General features: G+C 43.7%; 1 protein-coding gene across 5 annotated transcripts in view; it reads right to left on the reverse strand.

The window, feature by feature from the left end:
* Positions 1–1,187: 1,187 nt before the first annotated feature.
* Positions 1,188–24,072, reverse strand: part of SENP1 (SUMO specific peptidase 1) — a 32,768-nt gene continuing 9,883 nt past the window's right edge. The window contains exons 9-18 of one of the 5 annotated variants that reach the window (XM_073318126.1): positions 22,801–22,855; positions 21,141–21,179; positions 19,338–19,422; positions 18,154–18,306; positions 17,329–17,460; positions 16,267–16,470; positions 15,055–15,134; positions 5,017–5,101; positions 4,169–4,264; positions 1,188–3,389 (exon numbers count right to left, since the gene is read on the reverse strand). In XM_073318126.1, the coding sequence (XP_073174227.1) occupies positions 3,327–3,389; positions 4,169–4,264; positions 5,017–5,101; positions 15,055–15,134; positions 16,267–16,470; positions 17,329–17,460; positions 18,154–18,306; positions 19,338–19,422; positions 21,141–21,179; positions 22,801–22,855 (992 nt within the window). In that variant the 3' untranslated portion in view covers positions 1,188–3,326. Of the gene's footprint in view, positions 3,390–4,168; positions 4,265–5,014; positions 5,102–8,220; positions 8,568–11,401; positions 11,469–15,054; positions 15,135–16,266; positions 16,471–17,328; positions 17,461–18,153; positions 18,307–19,337; positions 19,423–21,140; positions 21,180–22,800; positions 22,856–24,072 lie in introns of those variants that run through there. The other 4 variants (XR_012155682.1, XR_012155681.1, XM_073318127.1 and 1 more) reach the window with 4 other exon arrangements.

A 24,072-nucleotide genomic window follows, 5' to 3' on the forward strand; every position in this document is an offset into this window, starting at 1 on the left:
ACCCAGGTGTAGTGTTGTCAGGTGTGTATGTCTTTGCAGAAGCAGGGCCAGAACCAGCAGTAGTGGGAGCCCATCTGTACTGTTTGTGTCAACTGAAAGCACAGTTGCTTTGGTGTCAGACCCACATGTCTAGGAAGTAAAGGGCATGTACGTATAGAGGGTCTCAAGGGATTAAAATCCAGCTAGAATTCCAAAGAATAAACCACCCTTCTCTCTCTCTCCTGGATTTACTGACACTGAAGGAGTTAATGACATTACTTGGCATCAGCTGTTTAGGTCTCCACCTTGCACCCCTGGCAAGACACCTGATTGTTACATTATACTGTGAGAGCAGGTTAAAGAGGCCTTAAAAGGGCTTTAAAGGTGAGTAGAAATGGCCTATAAGACTATACCCTGTGTATGGACCTCCCCTAGCGAGTGCAGAACTGGTGTAAGATGAGCCTTGCTCCCAACCCCTGGAAGGGGGGACAGCCAGAGTGCACTGCAGCTTTTTCCCTGCTTCCAAGGGACCATGGGAAGCCAAACTTAAATTAGAGCAACCTTGAGGCTGCTCTAAGTTACACCGGGAAGGAGGGTGGGTACACACGAGGCAGGAACCTTCATAGTCTCTGGATTGGGTGGCTTAAATGCAGGAATGAGGTCACTGAGAATCAGGTCCACAGCATCTTAAAGTACAACCCACACAGGCGGTACCACAGGCAAAACAGCAGAGTTTACATGATACCATAATAATGGGGATGTGCCACAGATGGGAGCAGGTCCACAGACAGCTCGTACAAACCAGAGACAATCATTTCAAATGTCTGAAAAGGAAAAAACCTTCAAGCCAGAAGCTGGGAATCCTCCAAAAGCATCTTTCATCATGAAAAGAAAAGGAGGACGTGTGGCACCTTAGAGACTAAGCAATTTATTTGAGCATGAGCTTTCGTGAGCTACAGCTCACTTCACTATTACCAGCAGGTAATACCACTCTCCTGCTGGTAATAGTGAAGTGAGCTGTAGCTCACGAAAGCTCATGCTCAAATAAATTGCTTAGTCTCTAAGGTGCCACACGTCCTCCTTTTCTTTTTGCGAATACAGACTAACACGGCTGCTACTCTGAAACCTTTCATCATGAAATGCGTCTTTCCTCTTAGGGCCCCCGGTAAAGAAACGACTGTGGGGAAAAACTAAAACTACTCAGTGTGGACAGCTTATTGAAAGTGATATTTATTTCAAAATACAAAAAAAATGTATTAAGTAAATTTGCCATCCATCTATATGAACAGTTTGTTAGAGAAACAATGTTGGAGTCCCTCGGTTATTAGGATAGACACTTTTACAGACAGTTTAACAATGTAACATTACAAAAAATACAGTTTCAGGTTTCAGATCTTTACTTGCAGTAAAAGATAAAAAAGGTACTAAATGAGCTTGGTATAAAACACACACAGACAAAGGAATTTACAAACCAGTCTATGAAGAACACAACCTAGTTGTGGGGACATTTTGTACAAAACTACTGTTTATACGGGTACAGAAAAAATGTAAAAAATATTCCCTATTTGGAGACAAAATACAAAAGCACATTATTGAATTCTTTACTTGATAATTAAAAAGATACATAAATTGGAGAAACTAGGCTTGGTTGTTTGGGAAATTGTAGTCAAACATCCCCTCCACACACACACACCCTGACCCCCACCACCCCCCAAAAAACAAAAACACCAGGCTTCAAAATAAATTAGACAGCTGAATGCATCAGCAAAAACAAAGGCTGGGATTTTCAAATGATAAGGGAGTCAAACACCCAGGGAAAAGTTTTCAGAAATACCTAAAATGACTTAAATGCCTACATCCCATTGACTTTCAACAGGCTTAAGTGCTTCTAAAAATTTTATTTCTAATTCCTCACTGAACATCAATGGGATTTTGGTGCCTAATTCCCTTAGGTTCCTTTGAAAATCTCAGCCTGAATGTACCTAAAAATGATGCCTCTGGAAGCACATTTTAACCTCAATCCAGAGCCTGGATCCAACACCACGGCCTCGCACCTTGTGTCATCATTTATACCTAGGCAAAATGTTACCAAGCAGTGGGGGGAAGAGTTCAGATACGGGGTGTTTCACACCCACACTGCTCAGCTGTAAATGCATGCCCTGAATGAAGGTGACTGGCGAGAATCAAATCCATTGTCTCTTGGTAGGACTTTAAAAATCAAGGAAGCAAGAGGACAGCTGCTGAACAAGATACATATTAAATTGTTTGTTCTTCGTTGCTCTGGGAAACACTTGTCAAATATAAATATAAGAAACAATTAATCATACTCAGTACGCTTGTCCTAATCTACAAGAAGTTGTATGTGTACCTGAATTCCATAAACAACACTTTATGTTAAAAATTGGGAGACTTATTTTCCTTGGTCAGAAAAATGATGCTGTAGAAGTGGCACCTGACCCAAGCAAATCCAGCCTCATGGATCATCTCACTCCTGGCGGCTTAAAAATTTGCTCGCAAAAGAAACTATCCCATGCTTGTAGTTTTCCTGTCAGCTCTACAAGAAGCAAGCACCATGTCCTATTCTGTCTCAGGCACCATGGGCACGACTGATAGGTAGGCGTTGATTTCAGGGGACCGTCGGCTGAGCTTGCCATTAGGGGGAAAAAATGCTGGCTTTGAAAGAGAGCAGAAGGGTCACTAGCAGAATAGATACAAAGGACCAATGAGTCCTTGTTAGAATCACCATTTCTGACCATCAACACAAAGGGCTTGCGTTTTCCTGTCCAGTTTCTACCAGCTGCAAGCATACCCATTTGCTGGCAATCAACAGAGCAGCTGCTTCCTATGTGCTGGTACCTAACAGCCCACAAAGCTTCCATCCCCAAGTATGCCCATTACATAAAATCCCACCCCACCCACCACGAAGTTTAAGAGTTAGGTTCTTCTGCTCACAGTGGGAATGCTGAAACCCATGTAATTGCTTTCCCCTTCCCTGAAATCTAGAAACCTGAAAGTGTAGAGCAATCAGCTCTGTGGAACTGACAGCGAGAGATTCTAGAAGCAGAAAATAAATTCCTTGAATGTCCAAAGTTGTCCACTGGATTGTAAAAATAGGTTTCAAAACACAAAAAAAACCCCAAGGCGAGTGTGCTTCTGACAGTTCCCATCATGCACTGGTCCATGAGCAGAGTTCATAAAAACTCATACTGAGTCATTTAAGATTTCTTTGATTGGAAACCAGCGCAAGTCCCATGTCTGTTGGAGTGGAGATTGCTGATTGCTGAGAGGGGCGAGTCTGGACGCTTTTGACAGAATCTCTCAAGGATCCAGCTTTTGGCACAGTGTCATCATAACAGCTTGCGATGGAGGATCTCCCAGGCCATCCGCTTGCGGAAGTAGGGCATGTGTTGCTTGGGGGAAGGGAGAGAGAAAAAGACACCCACATTAATGCCCCTTTTCCTAATAGATGGTTTCTACACCCGATCACCACAGAATGCGCATTAATTACACATGTGCCTGTTCCCCATGAAATGTAACCAAGTGCCTGAATTGAAATTCAGTGGGATTTGAGCACCTAACTCCCTTAAGCTACTGTGAAAATCTCAACCTTAATTCTTTTCACTGCGTGTGAGCGGAGATGAAACCATGATCATTATGTTCTTTTCAAGCCAATCTACTATTAACCACTTAAAAGGTACAAAAGAGTGTTTACACTGGGGAGGGTGGGGGTGCCTTTGGTGGCACAAATTTGTATGGCCAGTAGAAATCCTCTGTGCAAATGAAGTAAGGCCTACTCTGGGGACTTGAGTGATGCACACACCTTGCCCTTTGCACAAGAATGAACTTTTCCCCCATGTAAAGAGAATAGCACAGCTAGTAAGGGGGACCCTCTAAAATAGATATTGATGAAGGGGAAAACAAAATCTGAAGATATACAAATGTGTCATCCAGTCCTACGGATCCTGGGGTGTTAAGGGACCTAATGAATGATTGTGCTAAGTGTGGAAAACTATTAGAAGACATTGACAACTGAGAAAGGAGCGGAAGATCTGGAAAATAAAGACATTTAGTGTCAATTGGCAACATCATTATTGACCCTCCTATCATCATTCCGTGTGAGCCAACCCGCTGCCAATGGGATCCTGCGTTAGTCCCACAGCGCACCCCAACATGTCAGTGCCCAGCTTACCTGAGTGAAATTGATCGGTCTGTCTTTGGTAATGCAGTCAGCATATTTGCAGGCAAACATTCCACAGTCGCTGCCATTCATTTGTTGAGGGATTTCCTTTAACAGTAAAAACAAGCTCTGAGCCTCTAGATTTAGAGGAGACCAAAGCCTCCCCTCAACTTTAGCAAACGCTCCACAGATAAAGGGCCATGAGCAATGAAGCGGGTAAGAAAACCCCAGGGTGTCTCCATGTTCTTGAGATTTAGGGCATTGGGGCAAAATGAAGCTTTGAAACAGATGGGCCAATAGTTGCCTGGTCAAATGGAGATGAAAAAAAAAAAAAGTGAGGAGCAACCCACTCTGGGAAGCAACTGAAATGAGGAGACTGATGGTGCATCATGGACTCCAGGTAGTCATGTCTATCTAGGCACCCTAGGGTCTGAGGACCTCAGTCATTGGTGAACTTGTCTTTACAACACCCCTGTAGAGAAGCGGGGAGGATTAGCTTCAATTTACAGATGGGAAATGGAGGCAGAGAGAGCAGTGACTTGCTTTAGGCCACATAAAAAGGCTGAAGCAGAGCCAGGAACAGAACCTGGGTCCTTCTAACTCCCATTCCACTGCCTTAACCACACAGCCATCCTTCTTCCCTGGTGAGATGGAAGTGCTATGCTCAGGTGTGCTCTGTGATGTGAGAGTGGATCCCCTTGGGGCTGCTGCTGACTCATCTTGGAGAAGAGCAGCTTTCCCATGCACAACCATCAAGTGACAGTGAGAGATTAACAACGGGGAATGATTAGGCCACGATACCATCTGTGCAGCTCTCTCAGGTCCCTACTATGGGCTCCAACTGTGCGAGACCAACGCACCTGACTCTTCTTGCTGAGCAACAACCAGCCGTTAGCATCAAATTCTTTCCGTCTTTTGTCAAGACTTTCCTGTTTTAAGTATTGCCTGCAGGAAACAGGGGACAGAGAATGTGCTTAGAGAGGAAACAAACAAACAAAAATCAATTTTTAATTCATAGTTTATCTAAAACTTCCATCTCCAATTAATTCTGAGAACTGGGCTTCGGAAATTTAATATTTTCCTCTCTCACCCTTGGCAGTTCTTGCTTTTTAACACAGAATTTTAAAGTTCTAGGCAATCTGAAGTAGGACTGAGCAGAGCTCTGAAACTCATCCCAAAAATATCCACTGAGCCAAGGGTCAAAGCCACAAACACGTCAGCAGAAATCTCCTGATTAATTAAGGGGCGACTCATGATATGGAAGAGCCAAAATAGCAACTGGTTTGGCTGGAAAGGCTCCTTCAAAATGAGCTTTAGGTTTGGAGACTGAACTCACTTCTCCTGTATCTAGAGCTTCCTGTAGATTGTTGCTGCTCACATTCTGCTGTCCTCATTCATCATCTCCTCCCACTTTAATGTGGTGTCCTCAGTGAATGTGGACAAGAGCAATTTGTTGCAGGTATGTAGATGTTAAATAGTAACCTGGATGCTAAACTTTGAAGGACGCTATGTAACTTGCTAACATCAGTTCTAAAACTCCGCAATCTTTTTTCCAAGACCTCTTCACCCAGGGTTCCATTCGGTCATTGATATAACGTTTCATCTTTTTCTTACCAATATGGAGGGACCGACAGTGTGTGTGTGCAATAGGAAAGCTTAGAACTAGTGGTCAGGAGTTATTTGAATGCAATGTAGTAATGCGGGGGGGGGGGGGGGGGTGCAATGTAAAGACTCAAGGATATTAGATTTCAAGGAAGCATCTTTGGGGAATTAAATCTAGTGAGCAAATCACACTCAGTCCAGCAGTGGGAAAATGGGACATCTGAAAACACCAAAATTAAGGTGCATCAGACCACAAAAGCCATCAAGAGAATGCGAAAAAACAAGAAGTAGCCAAAGTAACTCCAAAGATGTGCAGAGAAAAAATGAGTTTGCACAAGAAAAAAAAGAGGAGAGAATCCAACAAGAATACACCCGCTATACTAGCTAAAGCGGTGGTGGAATCAGGGCAGCAGAATGAACTACTGCTAACCAAAGGGGAACAGACAGGGTTTTTACAAATCCATTGGGAGGAAAGGAATACTGGCAACGAAGATGATGCATTAATAAGTCAGGACAACTCCTATACAGAAGTCTAGAGAGGCCAAGCTATAAAATTGCTCTATAAAACCTGTCTACAACATGAGAAATAATATTTTCAGAGTTTAAGGACCAAAGGGACCCTCAGATCTACTATCCTGACCTTCTGTATATCACAGGCTATTAATTTTCACCCAAATACTCCTACGTTAAGCCCAAAATCTTGAGTTAGACCAAAGCGTTTCAGTCCTCAGGACACTAAGCTGTGTATACAGAGACTAGGAGAGACTGAGGTGCCATCGATGCCCAAGGCCCCTGCAATGGCAAGGACTGATTAGGTGAGTTATGCCCAAAGGATCACAGGTAAACCATGCTCCATGCTTTGAAGTATGCAACACCCCCTCCCCCAGGTCCCTGCCAATCTGACCGCAGGGAAATTCCTTGAAGACTTCTATCTTGAAGACACAAAATGTAAGGGAAAATAGGAAAACAATCCATTCAAGAGAGCAAGCCCAGACTAAATGAGGCCTAGAGTTGCCAAGGAACAGGCTCGTGAATTTATTCACAAGTTGGCCCTCACTTCTGAGCCATCACTGAGATCGGGGCAGGTGCCGGAGGACGGGAAAAGGGCAAGTGTGGTACCAGTGAAATAATGGAAAAATCTGTTGCCTAGTTATTTCTTTTCTGGAAAGGACTTCTGCCCCTGTCAGACATTTGGGCTGTGTCTCTCCTCCAGAGACAACTCAGGCCTCTCTTTGAAGGCCACACCTCAAAACAATCCTCTCCAGATGAGTGCTTCCACGCTGCATTGAAACCCTAAATGTCTTATCAGTAGATTTATTATAAACCTCTTATGCAGGCTGTAGGCATGGACTCCAAAGAGGCCATCGCAAAAATCACCCAAAGAACTAATCTTGGTGGGGTGGACTGGGGATGAGGTCACTCCTAAAAAGGGAAAAAATCAGATTTTCAGTTCTGGACCTGGACCTTGACCTCATCCTCAGCCCCAAGCAACTAGGGTATGGAAACACTGGCAGGGTGGGAAGAAAGAAGAACATTCAAAGAATGCAATTTCCCCCTCCCCTAAAAATTAGTATTTTGGGACTGCTCCTGGGAGCACCTTCCTGCTGAAAGAGGCTGCTGCAGGTGCTGATGGATGACCAGGGGCCAGCTTTGCGGTTGGTTTCCTCAGTAGTAGTTAAGGCACTTTCTGCTCAGGATGCGGGGGTGGGTTGACAGGGCTCCGATCCATTCTGGAATCGGTTTATCGGAAGCTGTGCAAGCCATGGTGATGCAGAGCTCTGCCTGGCGTGGGAGGATTCCAAAGCTCCACAAACCCAGGAGTTAAGGCTGAATGGTGATGAACAAATGATATTTCCCCTCAGCTGTTTGGTTCTCCTAAAGTAAATTTTCACTGCTCTTCTGCCATCTAACACATGCTAGGCTTTTTCCTTCAGCTACCTTGGACAGACCAACTGGTTTCCTGTAAGGTAGGGAATGCAGGCTTAAAATCTTGGTTACAAAGGACTCTAAACTCTAAAGAAAAATGTTGTCCCTTTGGAAGGTACCACAGGGCTTGCATCTTCTCAAAGCAGAAATTTCAGGGATTCTTCTTGCCGTGGTGGTTTTGATCAGTAAGCACAGAAAGGAAACAGAGATTAAATACCGTGGGTTTGAATGGATGGGACACAGAAGCCAGTAGCACAGTGGGAAGATACCAGCTAAGGAAAACAGTGTTGGTTGTCAGTTTGGACAGAGGTGCCGGCCTAAGGAAACGTGATCCACTGCAGACTTGCCTGAGCCAGAGTTGATGACACATGGCAAGACATGAGGTGCAATGGTAGGATGTCCGTGGCCTAGCTCAAGGCCACCCTGCAAAGAAGTCCTTGAGAGCAGTGGTCAATTCTACCATCGTGGCACTAGTAGGAGAATTTTCCCATACTCCTATAGGTGTGAAGGAGCAGAGCTTCACCATCCAACTTTACCTTCTCTCTTGCACAGAGATAACCTCATGGGCAAGGGTGCACCTAAAAGAGCTTCAAGGATTCCTCTTAGATGCTTGGAAACAGTCTCAGCATAAAGGAAGATGAGGAAGCCACCCAGTAATTCCATCCCCTGGCTAGAGGAAAAAGAAAAGCCCATCTAATAGCAGAATTCTTCCTTTGCAAACCCCACTGGCAAATCCTGCCAATGGACATCAGCTTCAAGACAAGCAGCACAGAGGGGGCTCCTCCATCCATGGCGAATGTAGTCAAGGTCAGAGACACTCCAGGTCATCAGCCTCCTAGAGATAAGAACAGTCAGGTTGTCTATTCCCGATTTCCAGGATCATCTGTGGAAAGAACAAGACTTGGGGCAGTCCCAAAACATGTCCATTGTGCTAGAAGTGTTACTTGAATCTACTTGCTGAAATGATGGCAGATTCTCTCATGGGCACATAAGATGGGCACAGTATATGAAAGCAGAGTAGCTAAGCTGACAGCAGGTAGATAACTTGGAACAGCCCTGAATGAAGAGTGGGAGCTAGTCCATCCTTCCCTCACCGAAGTGTCCATTCCTGATGATCATTGGTATGTTTCCTTTGAGAAAAGGCAATCTGCATTTTGCTGGATGCAAATAGGGTCTGGTGGGGGCGGTCCAGCTCCCTGGATATCAGCTGAAATTAGATTGTTCCAAGCAATATATTTTCTACCAGTGTCTGGCTGGCACGGGGGGAAATGGAGAAGCCTCAATAAGCTGTCTAGACTCCAAGCCCTTTCACTTGGCTAAGCAAGGATCTGCTGGCTGACTGCAATCTCTACAACGGCTTCTAGGTAGGGGTCTCCTCGCCTTTCGCTTATTCCAGCTGGCTGACTCAGCCAGCCTGTGAGGAAAGGATGATGTCAAATACATGAGAGGAGGTTGGAAGGTGGTGCAGTTCTGGAGACGAGCCTTCTCTTGTTGGAGATTTTTTAAAATCTCCAAGTTTTGGCCCCAGAGAAGGAAAGAGGTTGGGCGGGTGGGGGGAGGCAAATCGCTCACAACTAGCCCCAAACTGTCAAAAAAAGTCTGTAAACGGGAAGAAAGGAGAGCTGAGCCCCCACCCTGTACAGCTGGCCAGAGGAAGAGAGTCTTGTGAGGGACTGTTTGGAAGTGTGGCAGAGCCCCTGTGCAGAAGTCTGAGCTGCCCACGGTATATACTGGCAGATAGGTGCAGCCCGATCCTATGGTGCTGGGGGAAAAGGTCAGGATCTAGGGAAAACAAGAACTTGCCTGGCTCTTATTCTTCGGTGCTTTGTATCTTTCATTGCACTATACAAGCACTCTCAGGATTTCTTTTTTAAAGAGAAGAAATCCTACCAGTCTGCACATCTAAATTCAATCCCTAGTAAAATAATGACATAACCAAAGAGAATACTGATCTGCACACACTCTAAAGAGAAGAGCACTCAGAACAATAAATAGCAGATTTATAAAGAATGCATCAGGCGAGATCAACTGGAATGTATTTCAGAATGAGACCTCAGTTCTGCAACTGGATCTCTGTGGGTGAACCCTGAGACTCTGGGCAGGCCTGGGGAGTCAAGAGCAGGATCAAGGTGTAGTGGGTAAAGGGAATGCAGCTGAGGTGTAAACACAGCATATGAGCTTTAGTGAAGAACTAGATTCAGCAGCTCATGTAATCTAGAAATTTAGATCTAGAGTAATTGCAAACCATATTACTGCAATGCGGGTTGAGAGGGTAAATGCACAAAGGCCAGGAAATTCTACATTATGGTTTCTAGAACAGCACGGGAATTAACAACTACATACTATCATTAACAGTGACCATCTCTTTTGCGGTTTTCCAGAAGTATCCCTTGGTGATTTACAGTCTGCACATATAAGGACCACTCAAGCCACTGCAGGAATGTAGCCACATACACATGGCAACAACTGTGCATAAGCAACAACCCAGAACAAGTTTTTAGGGAGGGAAAGAAAATGCATCTCTCCAGTTGAAACTGCATGAGGAAATTTATGGGGGCAGAAATTTAATTTTTCCAAGTTGCATTTGGTCATGACATTTGGATTAAAAGGGATAAATCAAATTGATATAGTCAGGTATTTTTAAAATAGTATAACTAAGAGTCTTCAGCTCCTAAATCCCCCCACCCCCATAAATTTCTGTGGATTTATAATGTAAATTTTAAAATATTTTTCCCTCCAAGATCTTCACAAACGAGAAGAAATTGACTGACTCTGAAGGTAAAACATTGAAATCGATGCACAATGTGTTGCTACAAGCACAGGGTTTAAAAAAACTGAAAAACCAGAGAAAACGTTCCCCTCTAATCTTTCAAGTTCTAGGCATTCTTAGGTGAGACTTATAACCATAGATAAAAAGATTTAGTAAGGTTGATTTTTAAGTGGTCCCTTTATCACTCCTATTCTTGAGAAAACGATACTGAGATTTGTAATGACCATAAAAGGTAAAGACCTTAGTTTTACATCTGGGGGCTAGTCTACACTCGAAGTGTTACAGCAGCATAGCTGTGCTGCTGTAGCACGTCTGGTGAAGACGCTCTATGCCAAGAGGAGAGAGCTCTCCTGCTGGCATCGTAACTGCTTCCGCGAGAGGTGGTAGCTATGTCAGTGGGAGAAGCTCTCCCGCCGACATAACACTGTCCATATCGGCGCAACTTACGTCGCTCAGGGTGTGGCTTTATTCACACACCTGAGTGACATCAGTTATGCCAACATAAGAGGTAGCGTGTACAAGCCCGAGTCAAAACGCAGAACCTCCTAGTACAGTCCAGGGTACTTTGCTACCAGGCACTGGATTTATGAAGGAAGATAATCAAAAAAACAAGCTGAATAACCAGCATCACCTTCTTGAAAGATCTCCCATCCAAATACTGACCAGGCCAACCCTACTTCGCTTGCAAGGTCTAATGCACAGCTACCATGACATTCACATACCCCAGGCCCCCAAATAGCAACACAGAGCACAACTCCCATGACATTCACCCAGCTATAGAAAGCTGGGGAACCATTATTCATTCCTGGCCATTTGACCTTCAGCAAATCACCGAACCGCTCTATGCCTGAAAATCATTCCCATCAGTAAAATGGGGCTAAAAATTATTTAAAAACTCACCACCTTCAGGAAGCTCTAAAGATTGAAAGCATGAAAGGGTCACTAACCATGAATAGGACCTCCGTCCCCTCTTCCCGGTGTGATCCTCCCAGTGCATTCAACCAAAAAAGCCTCCTAAAAGGAAACAAAGGGAAAAGCAATTATGGCACGGGCATAGAATGAGCTGTAATTGCACATTGCTACTGTCGATTCCAACCGTGCTGTTAGCCAATAGGCTGAAATCTTGGGTCTCTATCTCAAATCCCACCTATCCCATTAGCCAATAGGCCAAAATCTAAGGCCACTATGTGGTAGCTTAACAGTTTTGTTAGCTAGCGATCTAAAGAGCTGGGTCCTCATCCCAAACCCTAAATGCACTACTAGGCAAAACCTCCTGACTTACTTGATCACATCTCAGTTGTAGCCTTATTTACCAGATGTTGGTGACTTCTTGCTATCGCAACAGCAGTTAAGTCTGAGACCACTGTATTTTAAGCCCATTTTCAGAGGTTTTATGTTTTTCTCATAATTCTTCCTTTCTCACGGATTTGTCTCATTCAGACTGGAAATAAGGTGTAAATTTTTAACAGTGAGATTAATCAATCATTGGAGCAATTTACCAGGGTCATGGTGGATTTTCCATCAATGACAGTTTTTAAACGAAGACTGGATGTTTTGCTACAAGAGCTGCTCTAGGAATTATTTTGGGGAAGTTCTCTGGCCTGTGCTATCCAGGAAGATAGGCTAAATGATCACAATGGTCTCTTCTGGCCTTGGAATCTATGACTCTCAGCCTAGCTACTCAGAAATGGAAGAGAAGCCTTGTAGCTATTTTTGTAGTGAGTGAAGTTATTCTGGCATATGGAACTCAGAAAGCACTTGGAGATCTTAAGGGATGAAAAGTGCTAAATACAATCAATATTATATTGAAAGGGATTCCTAGCTAGGCATTTATATTGCACTTGTCTCCTTCATGTCCATATTTCATTTACATAAACATTTACATTATAGCAGATTGTTCCAATTCTAAATATGACTCACTCGGTGCAGAGAGAAACCAGAAAGGATTTCAGAAAAAGTACAAAACACATCCCCTGCAATACCAGAGCGCATCACTTGAGTGCGCTGTGACTCTTGAGAGATTTAGCTACCAGACCCATTTAAACCTAGAATAAGAACTACATTAAGGGACATAGCAGCCTGAGTCCTATATTCAAAAGTCCCACTAATTTTAAATGAGACCTGGGGACCTCTGCACTTCAAAGACTTCTGAAAATAGGACTTGAGAACCTTTGCAAGTTTTTGCCTTTTTGTACGCTGCTGCATTTGTAACCCTGCTCTAATGACCCAGCTTCTTGGTATGGGAAAGTGCAGGGGCTGATTCAAACTGGATTCTTTATTTCTTTTCTTTTCTGGATTTCGCAATACTTCAAATGAAAGCTCCTTTCAAGTCTCCAGACTCTTTGGGCAAGCCTGTTTGCACTGAAGGTTGCACATATATCCAAGAGTCATGCTCACAGGCACGACAGCAGGAACTGATTTTCAGCATGAGTCAGAAAGAAAAATATCTTAGCCCCAGTCCAGGTTGGTAACAGAAACTAAGGCACATTCATGCCTTGAGATTCATTAGGGACATAAATGACATTCCCAGACTTTCATCAGGAGCTCTGGTGCTCAGCACGAGACACAAGCCACCCACCACCTAGGGCATCCTGGTTCTTAATGATCCTCTTGGGAGAGTGATATATTTCGTGGTTTTTGGAGGGTGGGGGGAAAGCAGGAAGAATGTGTCAGTCTGCAATGGAGGAGCTAGGTTACCAAGCTATTTGACACGAACAGGCCACGGTAAGTACGTGGGCACTAGGCTTGCAAAATCCAGAGCGGAAACACTGGGTTCATTCCCGGAGATGTCAACAGGTGCCATCTCTCAGAGGCAGATGTTGGATTCTTGACCAGAATCCATCTCTTTAATCTGAAAATCAGTCCTGCTTTCTTTCTTTCAGAGAGACTGTGATGGATTGACAATTTCCTGAAATATCCAGAGCAAATTTAATGTAGTTAAGATTAAGTTTAGTGAATTAAATTAAATCTTACTGAATTAGTGTTTTTGGCAGTCATTGTATTACAAATGCAAATGTTTATGTACTATTGTGAGATTTTACAGAACTTCTGTAGCAGAAAGACAAGACTGTGTTCATCTTTGGAAGGAAGACTAAAGGTCTTTTTGGAATAATACATGAGAAGTGGACTTCTGCAGGAAATATCTTGAGGTGAGGAGAATACAAATTTTCCCACTCCAAAGCCAACCTTTTGAAGATATGCCCTAGGGAAAAGAGATCCTTTGCATACTTCCTGCTCCTGGAAACTCCTGTTCAAAGACCCCTGAAGTGTACAAAAAGCAACTGAACATGTTATGAGTGTGCTTGTTTGAAGCTGAGTCTCTGATGAACTTGTAACCACAAGGATGCCACTAAGGAAGTTATTAAAAGACTGCACCTGACAGGCCTATGTGAGGGTTGGGATGATCTCTGATAAATCTACTAGTATGCGTGTAGGTTCTTTTATTGTGTTTTAATGGGTTTTCTCTGTAATCCTTTTTACCTTAAGACTGAAGCAGGTTTGCCTAGAAAACGGTGTGTGATCGCTTTTATCTGTAGTACTTATACTGTTACCCGTCTCCGAAGAGAAAGCAAGAAGGCATCCTGGGACAATCTGACTGTGCTGGGAATTACACAATAAAGGCAAGAGAACGGTGTAGTCTGGGAATACCCTGGTCAGAAGAGAGATGCAGCTCTCCACCACAGAAAGGCGACAGCCGGGGGAGCTGAAAGCAGAGAGCAGGTGCCCTTGCTGAACTACTGAGGGGGTATCCAGGTGTAGCTGCCCTGCACTGTGACAAAGATCACAGAAAAAGTAGCAGCACAGAATCTGGAAATAGCTGGAGTGCTCCGATGTCTGTAATTTATAGGTCAGTGGGGGGAGGGGAGGGGGGCGTTAAGACTGAGTATTTTATGGAAACTACTCTGGTCTCACTGGCTGACGATCTTCTGGCAACGGATGAAGATCAAGTGTCCATGCTGATTCTTTTAGATCGGTCAGCGACACACCTAGGAGCCTCGACAAGGAAAGGCCCAGGTGCTCCTGTGGTTCCATTCCCTGGACATAGAGAATAGCATTGTGCAATAGTTTGCATACCCTGATGGACCACTTATGTAGTGCACCCACATGGTTCTATTTCATCACCTTTCTGTTCAACACAGGTGGTTCTTAGAGAAGATAGTGAGGCAGTGGACTACAATGTCTTCAGTATACCAATGTCACAGCTCCATGTGTTTATTTCCTTAGGCCCAGATATGGCAGAAGCTCAGATTCCCCAGTGTCAAGCAGAGGCTGGGTTTTGGGATGAGAGTTAGCAAGGTTAGGCCAACCCCACATAAAACAGAAGTTACACTGTGGGGAAACAGCTGGAAGACATGGTGGCAACACCTGCTCCCTCAACTAAGAGGGTGTGCCTTTGACCAAACCACAGTGGGAGCAGGGTCCTGCTGTATCCTTAGCTGTTTCTGGATGTTCAGCTACTAACTGTGGCCAAGAGCACGGCTTTCCATCTATTCTCGGAATCTTAAATGTCTCATGTGTTACTTCATCATTTAGTAAGGGACAGAAATATTTGTAACATTTAGACAAAACAGTGACACTCAAATACAGATCAGCTACTCACAACAGTATCCTGCAGGCTTCGTTGTTTATTCCACCCATAGAATCGTAATAGGTGATGGTTTTCTTCCTGAAGTCTATAACCTACATAAAGAGAAAGTCTTGTTAATAATACAGTAAACAAAGTGACTTCCTCTTTCCCAGGACATATATTCTGCAAATCTAGAGCCGTATTCTCTGTAAAGCAAGGATAAGAAAAAAAAACTGACAGGAATTTAGACCATCCACAGGGATGTCCCTTGAAATCTCAAGGATTTCTCAGAGGACTTTTCTATCAAATGGTCCTTTTATGGCCCCCATTACCACAGCATCAGTGCACCGTGCAATCTTTAACATATTTATACTCACAACATACCTCTGTGGGGAAGGGCAAGGCTATTATCCACATTTTTACAACTGGGGAAATGAGGCACAGAGAGACTAAGTGACTTGGCCAAGGTCACACAGGATGTCTGTGGTAGAGCAGGAAATTGAACCCAGGTCTCCTAAGTCCAGGGCTAGCACTTTAACTACTGCACCACCCTTTTCCTCAATTACTATTCTACTTACTCCTGCTCTTAGATTTCACATGCCTATTGTTATTGTAAGGTAGCAGGAGGTTGCTTAATTTTGCACTCCCTCCAATTGGGCTACATTTTTCTGGTGCTGAAGTGCCAAGAACTGCATGCAGTATTCCAAGGGCAGTAGAGAGAGAGGACACATCTGGTTTTGCTGCTCACTATCACCACCGCTGCTTTTCCATGTTTCTCTTATCAACCTCAGGTAGGTTTGGACAGGAGTCTCGGAGGGACCACGGAGGTGTGCAGGTACAGCAGAGGGCTTAATTTGGCCCACAGAACCCTTTATTACTGGTAATCATAAATCAGAGTGAAAAACCTTGACTGGCTGTCAGAGCGTAGGATGAGTTTGTGGGACCAACGGTGAAATCTCTTTATGCAAAAACTGAGCAAATCTGACGTGAATCCCAGGAAGACAAAAATGATGTCACCTCATTTTTACAGAGCCACTTTTTAGGTTAGAATCACGCTTTAAAAATTACAGATATTTTGTGGCCCACCATAGAATTCCCGATCTTTAGCCATGAATGTGAATTTCTCAGGGTATATCTGCCCGGTGCACAAACCACAAAACAGATGGGGAGGTTAAACGAATTCATGCTGCATCTGTTCCAGCTATTCATTCTTTTTAATACAACATTAAACAAATGAATACTCACAGCTAGGCACCAATGGACTCCAAGATGAATAGGCACCAAGAGAACATCCACAGAGAAAACATCCACCTTTTTTGTCCACCGTTTCACTGCTTGGTACCCAGCAGTTTTTAATTTGGTAAAAAAGAAGGTATTAAATGCATGAACTGTTGGCAACCCCTTCTCTTTGCTTCGTTCCATCAGCAAATTCATGTAGAAATTAATTATCTGGGAGGGAAAATCATCCATGTGTGTTGATAACTTTGCAATAATTACTTTGCATGCACGTGAAAAAGTGAAGTTTTCTGAGCAAAAGAATATTTTCTAAAAATGGATTTCAGAACTTAATGTTAATGACTTGGATTTTGAACTTTTGTCCCTAAGCTCTACTAAGTAGTAGTTACTTCTTCAGAGTTCCTACAGCGTAGCTACAGGTACCCATTCTGCACTGTGGACTACTAGCCCTTACGTTAAAATTTAGCAAAACACTGCCCATTCAGATTATCCACCATCAGCCCACTCCTTCCTCAGTAGCCTTAGAGAAGAAGGGGGGTGGGGGGGAAGAAAAGGTGACAAGGCTACTTACTAGAGCAGAGCAAAAAAAAAAATTTGAATAGTAAAGTGCTGAAAAATGAACTTTTTGGAACACAGAAACTAGTTTTGAATCTGGGTCAAATTTGGTGGATTGTTTTTTTCAGCCAAAACTGAAGGAAAAAAAAAATCAGAAATGTTGACTGGAATTGACATGTGACATTTCATTGGATCCAAACCAATTTTTTTTGGGGGGGGGCGGGGGGTGTTAAACTGAAAAGTCAATTATGCGCTTAGCTCTCGTTACTACCCAGGGCTGTATGAATGCAGTAAGCTAGGGTCTGATTTTAAAGCGTATCAGCTATTCTGCACTACCTCTCCATGTGGACACACTCAGCGTGCACTAAAAGTGCCCTCGGACAGTTTAGCTAAGGGCACTCAGTGTGCAGTAAGAGTGTCCGCATGGAGAGTTAGTGTGGAGTAGCTACTGCTTCCCCCAGAATCTTTTCACTTTTAGAAGTAAGGAACCTGCAGTTGTGTTGGTGAAGGAGTTACCTCATCATTAAGCCAGTTCAGGTTGTTCAAAGTCTGAATATCTTTCCGGGTTATCGTTAACCGAAAAGCTTCGCTCAGGATCTCATCCTGGTTTCCACTGCGGAATACGCTCTTGATTTCCTTCTCCATTTCCTACAGAGGACACATATGTGATGGGAACAAAAAGGAGATTCTGATATTCTAGTCCCACAAACTCAAGCGTTCTAGCTACCTAAACTAGTAAAGAGCTTTCCCTTTCCAATGGGGAAAGGGAAAGGCTTGGTCCTACGACAGCTCCAACAAGCAAAAAGAACCTGGAATGCTGAGCTCAGGAATCCGGCACAAAAAACCATGTGGAGACAAGGCCTAAATTAAGAACACGCCACCAGACATCTCTGAATGATGTGACAATGACACTGCAGAAGCACAATGAGGATTTGGGCGTCTGGTTAGTTAATCCCACTGGAAAAATACAAAACTGGCTTGAAGCAATGGCAGCAGGAACAATACTGGGCAGAGACTGTCCATGTGGAAGCCCCTCTATTCTTTGGCTTCATTGGGATTCTGGATTTTAGGGCCAGAAAGGAGTCTGACCTCCTGTATCACACAGGCCAGAGAACCTCATCCATCAAGACCTGCGTCAAGTCTGTAACTCCTGTATGAGCTATAGCATATCTTTTAGAAAGACACCCTGCCTTGCTTTACTTAATGAATAACTTTTAGTGTACTATTTTCCCTTCCTCCCCATGGTATTTTGAATCAATTTCAAGATCAACATCTGCCACACAGAGTGCTTCTCCAAGACTTGCTAATTGCCTCAAGTGTTAATAATCTATGCAGATCTACCTCTGTGATTTCAGGGAATTCCTCTTCATTATCAGCTGATTTAGCATTCTCTTTCTCTTCTGGGAGAACTGTGACAGGGATCTCTTTCTCAAGAGGCACTCGAAGATTCAAATCCACTGGATCCTGTATCAAGTGTTCCTGCTCCTGCAATCTCTGAAAGAGAGATCTTTAGGTTAGAATAACAGCCGAGGATTTTTGTGGCACCTTCTGGGCATTAGGTGTCCAATTCCCAACCACTGTCTTGGACAGAGGGACTCATTTTAGAGCAACAGATTCTGGTACAACAGGGGTCGGCAACCTTTCAGAAGTGGTGTGCCAAGTCTTCATTTATTCACTCTAATTTAACGTTTTGCATGCCAGTAATACATTTTACATTTACAGGGTCCGGCAGACGGAACCCCAGACCGGCAGTGGGGGCCGGCGGACGGAACCCCAGACCGGCAGCAAGCTGAGCAGCTCAGTCCGCTGCTGCTCTGGGGTTCTATCCACCGGCCTCTGCCAGCCCGGGTACCGGCTGCCAGCCCCACTTAGCCCACTGCCGGCCCGGGGTTCTGTCCATCCAGGCCAGCAGTGGGATGAGCAGGGCCGGTGGCCAGGACCCGGGGTCGGCGGACAGAACCCAGGCAGCAGAGTGCCATAGGTTGCCGACCCCATGGTAGAAAGTCAAAAGGAGCAATGTAGTGGGTGAGTCCATGCACTGAAGGCCCCTAATCCCAAAACCCTGTCCCATGACAGTCAATAGGAGGAGCGTTTTGGTTCACGCCCTTAAGCCTTTGCCTGTGGAGACCTAGATTCAAATAAGCTCTGTACCTTGGCTAGTGAGGGAGCAACACAGGTCCAATGATGCCAGCTGGCCAGGCAGGCAGAGGCTAGAGAGAGATGCTTATGGGTAGCGTTTGCCCCAGACACCAATGGCCTCAAAAGGGGAAAAGGGGAGATAAAATCCTTCCACCTCCCTACAGTTTATTTTTTGTTTTGTTTCCTCATGACCCCTTCTGATTTCCATTTTCATTTGCAATCCCCTCTATTTAGCACACATTTATTTGTGATCCCCAGTCCGGCAGCATAACCACTGGCTCACGCTACTTCCAACTCTATATATTTTAAGCCACCAACTATCTGGAGAACCTGGGAGGCAGCTTTAAACCCTAACGCTCCGTGCTAGATATGCCCAGATGTTTCACCTGGCTCTGCAGCTGCAACGCCAAAGCTTTCTGCTCTTCTATTTGACGCCATCTCTCCCGAGCTCGTGAATCGTAGACGCTGGTTCTGGAAAACAAAGACGTTGGTACAAAGAGCGTGTTTGTTGCAAGTGTTAAAGAGGACCACAAAAGGAAAACAGATCGTATTAAACTACTACAGCTACTGGGTTAGCTTCTTGCCTACATTAACAAATTAACTGTGCACAGCTCGGGCACTATGGAACATATTTTGTATTATCTGCAATTCATGTTTACTTGGGTGGCTTAAACAGTTCATATTCTGGCAGCAGCAAAGGGGTTATGGATACCAAGTACCTGAAATACTGAGAATTTTTCACCTTCTGTTACTTACTTTCCACCAGCACAGAACAAACAGTGCAGATTTCAGGCAGGTGGGCAAACAATAAGCATCTGTGAGCCTAGCTAGCTCAGTCAGTAGAGCATCAGACTTTTGGAGGGTGGTGAAGCACTGGAATGGGTTACCTAGGGAGGTGGTGGAATCTCCTTCCTTAAAGGTTTTTAAGGTCAGGCTTGACAAAGCCCTGGCTGGGATGATTTAGTTGGGGATTGGTCCTGCTTTGAGCAGGAGGTGGGACTAGATGACCTCCTGAGGTCCCTTCCAACTCTGATATTCTATGATTCTATCTCTCCGAAAGACAGCTGTGTCCTCTCCCACCCCACCTGTCTCACTACAGCCCAAGAACTTCCAGAGAGGGAGCAGTGGTGGTTTGCTTTTGTTTTTCAAGGCAAAAATGGGATGAATCAGGTGTCTCTAGCAGGAAGAGAACCATAGCACAGCCCAGAACCAAGCAAAGCAATGGGAATCAGCGTCACTATAGCACTTAATACATGGCTTACTCCTGCAAAGTGCCGAGTCCTCTGGCCATGATCCAGCAAAGTACTTCAACACATGCTTGACTTTACAGTATGTGAGTGTTCCCATTGAAGTCAGTCCACATGCACAATGTAGCTTGTCACCTAGGGTGACCAGATGTCCCGATTTTGTAGGGACAGTCCCAGTATTTGGGGCTTTTTTCTTACCTAGGCTCCTATTACCCCCCACCCCGTCCCGATTTTTCACGCTTGCTATTTGGTCACCGTATTGTCACCTGCCTCACTGTTACACGTTGGAAACATTCTGTAGGCATCACAGAGGAAGTGAACCTTATGAAGGGAACTGAGGGAGGATAAGTAACTCCTGGGAAAAGTTTGTACAAGGCTTAAGGGGATGACATGGGAGAAAGCACAGAGGTACTTGAGGGAAAAGCAGACTAACAGGTAGAAGAAGCTGGTAGAAAGGTAGCTGTCAATGCTGTGATAGATCTGATAGGCTGGGAGGAGCTAAACTGCAAAGCACCTTAAGGTGAAGGTCAAGAAGCTTGTATGCAACGTGTGAAAGATAGAGCCGGGGGATGGATTCCATGACAGAGGAGATATGATTGAAGCTAGGAAGAGGGCAAGATTCTGAATGGACTGAAGGGAGGCAAGATTGCAATAGTCAAGGACAGAAAGGAGGTGAATGCACAAGACAAGACATCAGATAAGGGCCTGGATGAGAATTTAGCCATCTGGACAGAGATGGGTGCCAGATATACAAAGTTATTTAGATAACTAAAGCTGCAGACAGGTGTTTTTGTAAATCACATTAGGTACCTATCTGCATCTTTAGGTGCCTACACACCATGTAAAACTGGTCTAGATCTTAGAGATGTTAGATCATTTGTTGACCTTCTGAATAAAAACAAACCAAAGCAAACGGAAAGAATCAAAATGTGAGGAACTTACAATTCTTTGATCCACAGTTCTGCTTGGAAGAAAGGGAGGCTAAAAGAGGGGGAAAAAACAAGACAAAATGTGAATATTGCTCTACATGGACAGTAGACAACTGTTTTAATTGCTCACATAACAAATAATTGCAATCTGAGTATGCCCATGACCCTTGGATGAAATGTGAAAAATTTAAGACCATCTTTAGCGTTAAGGTTCAAGTCAATTACATGCATACCAACCCAGTCATGAGAGGAAAGGAAAGTTCAACATAAGAACATGATCAATCAACATAAGAACATGATTGCTGCGCCACAGAAGTATCAACAGAAACAGGAATACACAAAAGTTCCTACAGCAACCTGAATTATTTCTCAGAGGACAAATATTTTCCCCCTAGTTTATTTTAAAAGTAACTTCAGCCCTTCACCATCAAATGAAAGTTTAATATAGTATTAGCCAAAATTATTGGGTTAGTGGGCCTTTTATTGCAATCTGTAACAGAAATAACAACAGCAATACACTTAAAAGTCAGATCAGCATAGCTATGTCAGTTAGAGACGTGAATTTTTACCAATATAGCTATGTACGTCCTAGTGTAGATAAACCTATACCAACCTCAGAGTGCCTTTGCCAGTTCAAGGAGCTGACAAACTACATCAGCAAAAGCACTTTCACCCCAGTACAGCTGTCACTATACTAGGAAGGTTTTGCCAGTTTAATTATGCCAGCAAAACTTTTAAGAGTAGCCCTGGCCTTGATTTTCCAATGGGGGTTGCTAAGCACTTTGGAAAATCTGACCCTTCAGATTCTGTGCTTAGATTTTATACATTGCAAAGAAACCATTTCTACATTTAACTTTCTGCCAGGATATCAGCTATGATACAAGCTGGGGGAAGTCAGTTACACGGAAAATATCAAGCCTACAAGGGGGAAAAAAAACAGTGGGAAAGCAAACTAAAAAGGTCACAGTGTGATGCCATTATGAAGACAGACAATGCTATTTAAAGATGTATATGTAGTGAAATTGCTTGCAGAACTAGGCAGGTGAGAGTATTGCTCTGCACATCACTAGAATTGTGCCACCTGGAATGGTCCTCCCAGGCCCATACACATCAATTTAAGAAGTGAAAAGAGAGACTCAGGAAAATTAAAACAGGTGACAAAGATGATACAAGGATCAGTGCATCAGACACTAAGGAGAGAACGGGGGAGATTTAATTCATGTAGATTCAGCTGCAGACTCACAGAGACAATGCCACAGTCTAGAAATGAATTCCAGGAAAGGTTTCCACTGAAGGGAATTATTCACAATCGCAGAAGATAATGACATAAGGAGCAACAGCCTGAGCTAAGCAGAGAAACGTTTAGTCTAGATATTAGGAAGCAGTACTCAACAGAGCAACTGGGCAAACTCCAAAGGGAGCTGCTCAAGGCACCGTCACTGAAGACTCAGGGACGTGCTAGATGTCCGTGGAAGCAGTGGAGGGAGGTACCCTGCAACATGCGGGTGATCGGACTAGATGACTAACCTAGTCTTATGGAAAAAATAATCCAAGTGCAGAATCTGCGCAAGTTGGCAGTGATAGAGCAAAGAAACAGCCAATTAGCCAGAGGCAGGAAGATATTTTGAGAGTAATTAACACCCTTTTTTATATATGCCATTTTACAAACTTACCTTGGAGTCGGAGTTCTGGAATCTTTTACCTTGAGCACAATGACTGAGTCAGATCCTACCCAAAGCAAAAGAAATAATATTAATCAAACTCTTGCTAGTTTTTAATATACTCTCTATGCAAATTTCTGTTCCTTATGCCCCATTCTCATTCTTAAAACAGGTTTTCAGTTTGGATTCAAAATTCTAATCTTCATTTTAAACTTCAGACAGGGATGTTCAAAGGAAACTAAGGGAAGTAGATGCCTGATTTGGGTGCCTAATTCCCTTAGGTTCCTCTGAAAGCTCAGCTTTAAAGGTACATTAGGTTTTAGATTACAGAAACAAAAGATTATAAAATCATTGATGTTGTCCTAGAAGATATTAGTGTTGAAAACTAACTTTGTCTCAAACCATAAAAATAATCTAAAATAATACATAATTGTAACAGGCAGAGGAAGTATGAATGGCTTGAAAGAAGGGAGAAAATAGAACAGAGGAGACTAGAGCTACAATGGGAAATAAGATAAGCAGTGGGAAGGGAAAGAAAGGAGTAAGCTGTATGTTTGCTGTATTGTATTGCCGTATTTGATGCAAGAGCTGCTGCTGTGTATTTAAGCTGACTGGATGCACAGAGTATTTGGAACAAACCTAGAAGGGTTTTGTTATTTAGCAGGTTCTCTAGAAGACACATTTGTATTGAAACCACATTTGGGACCTGTGGTTTTGATACACGCCAAAGACAATGCAGTTTTGTAACCCCCTATCTATTCTTAATTTCTCAGGCTTTAAAATGTAACGAATAGGTCAGGGAATAGGATGGTGACAGAATCCCTCAATTTACCTCTCTTTCCCTGCACTTCCCGACTTATAGCCCATTTCTCAGGAGAAAATATGCATTGTGCATTATTGTTTGCAACATGTTTCAAGTCCCATGGATTAGGAGTGCCACAGAAAGACAAATATATGATTAGGCGTGTAGGCAGTGCCAGCTAAAACTGGCTGTCAAACACTTTCCATTATATGCTCATTTTTGAATAGCTATAGCTGTCTGAAACATACATCTTTTGGGAATTTTCCCTGCTTGGTCTATGCTTCCAGGTGACGTGTGGGGGATAAGCAAATTGCCTGCAGCCATTTCTAAGCTGGGAGATGGTGAATAAGGAACATTTCCCCCCGATGTATAAAAAAAAATTACTGTGATTTCCTCCTCCTCTCCCTTCCACGAGGGGCGGGAGGTGAAAATGCAAGACGGCTGAATGTAACACTTCCAAGAGCCCCCAAGTGACTTAGGAG

Source organism: Lepidochelys kempii, chromosome 20, assembly GCF_965140265.1.
Source record: "Lepidochelys kempii isolate rLepKem1 chromosome 20, rLepKem1.hap2, whole genome shotgun sequence".
Lineage (NCBI taxonomy): Eukaryota > Metazoa > Chordata > Testudines > Cheloniidae > Lepidochelys > Lepidochelys kempii.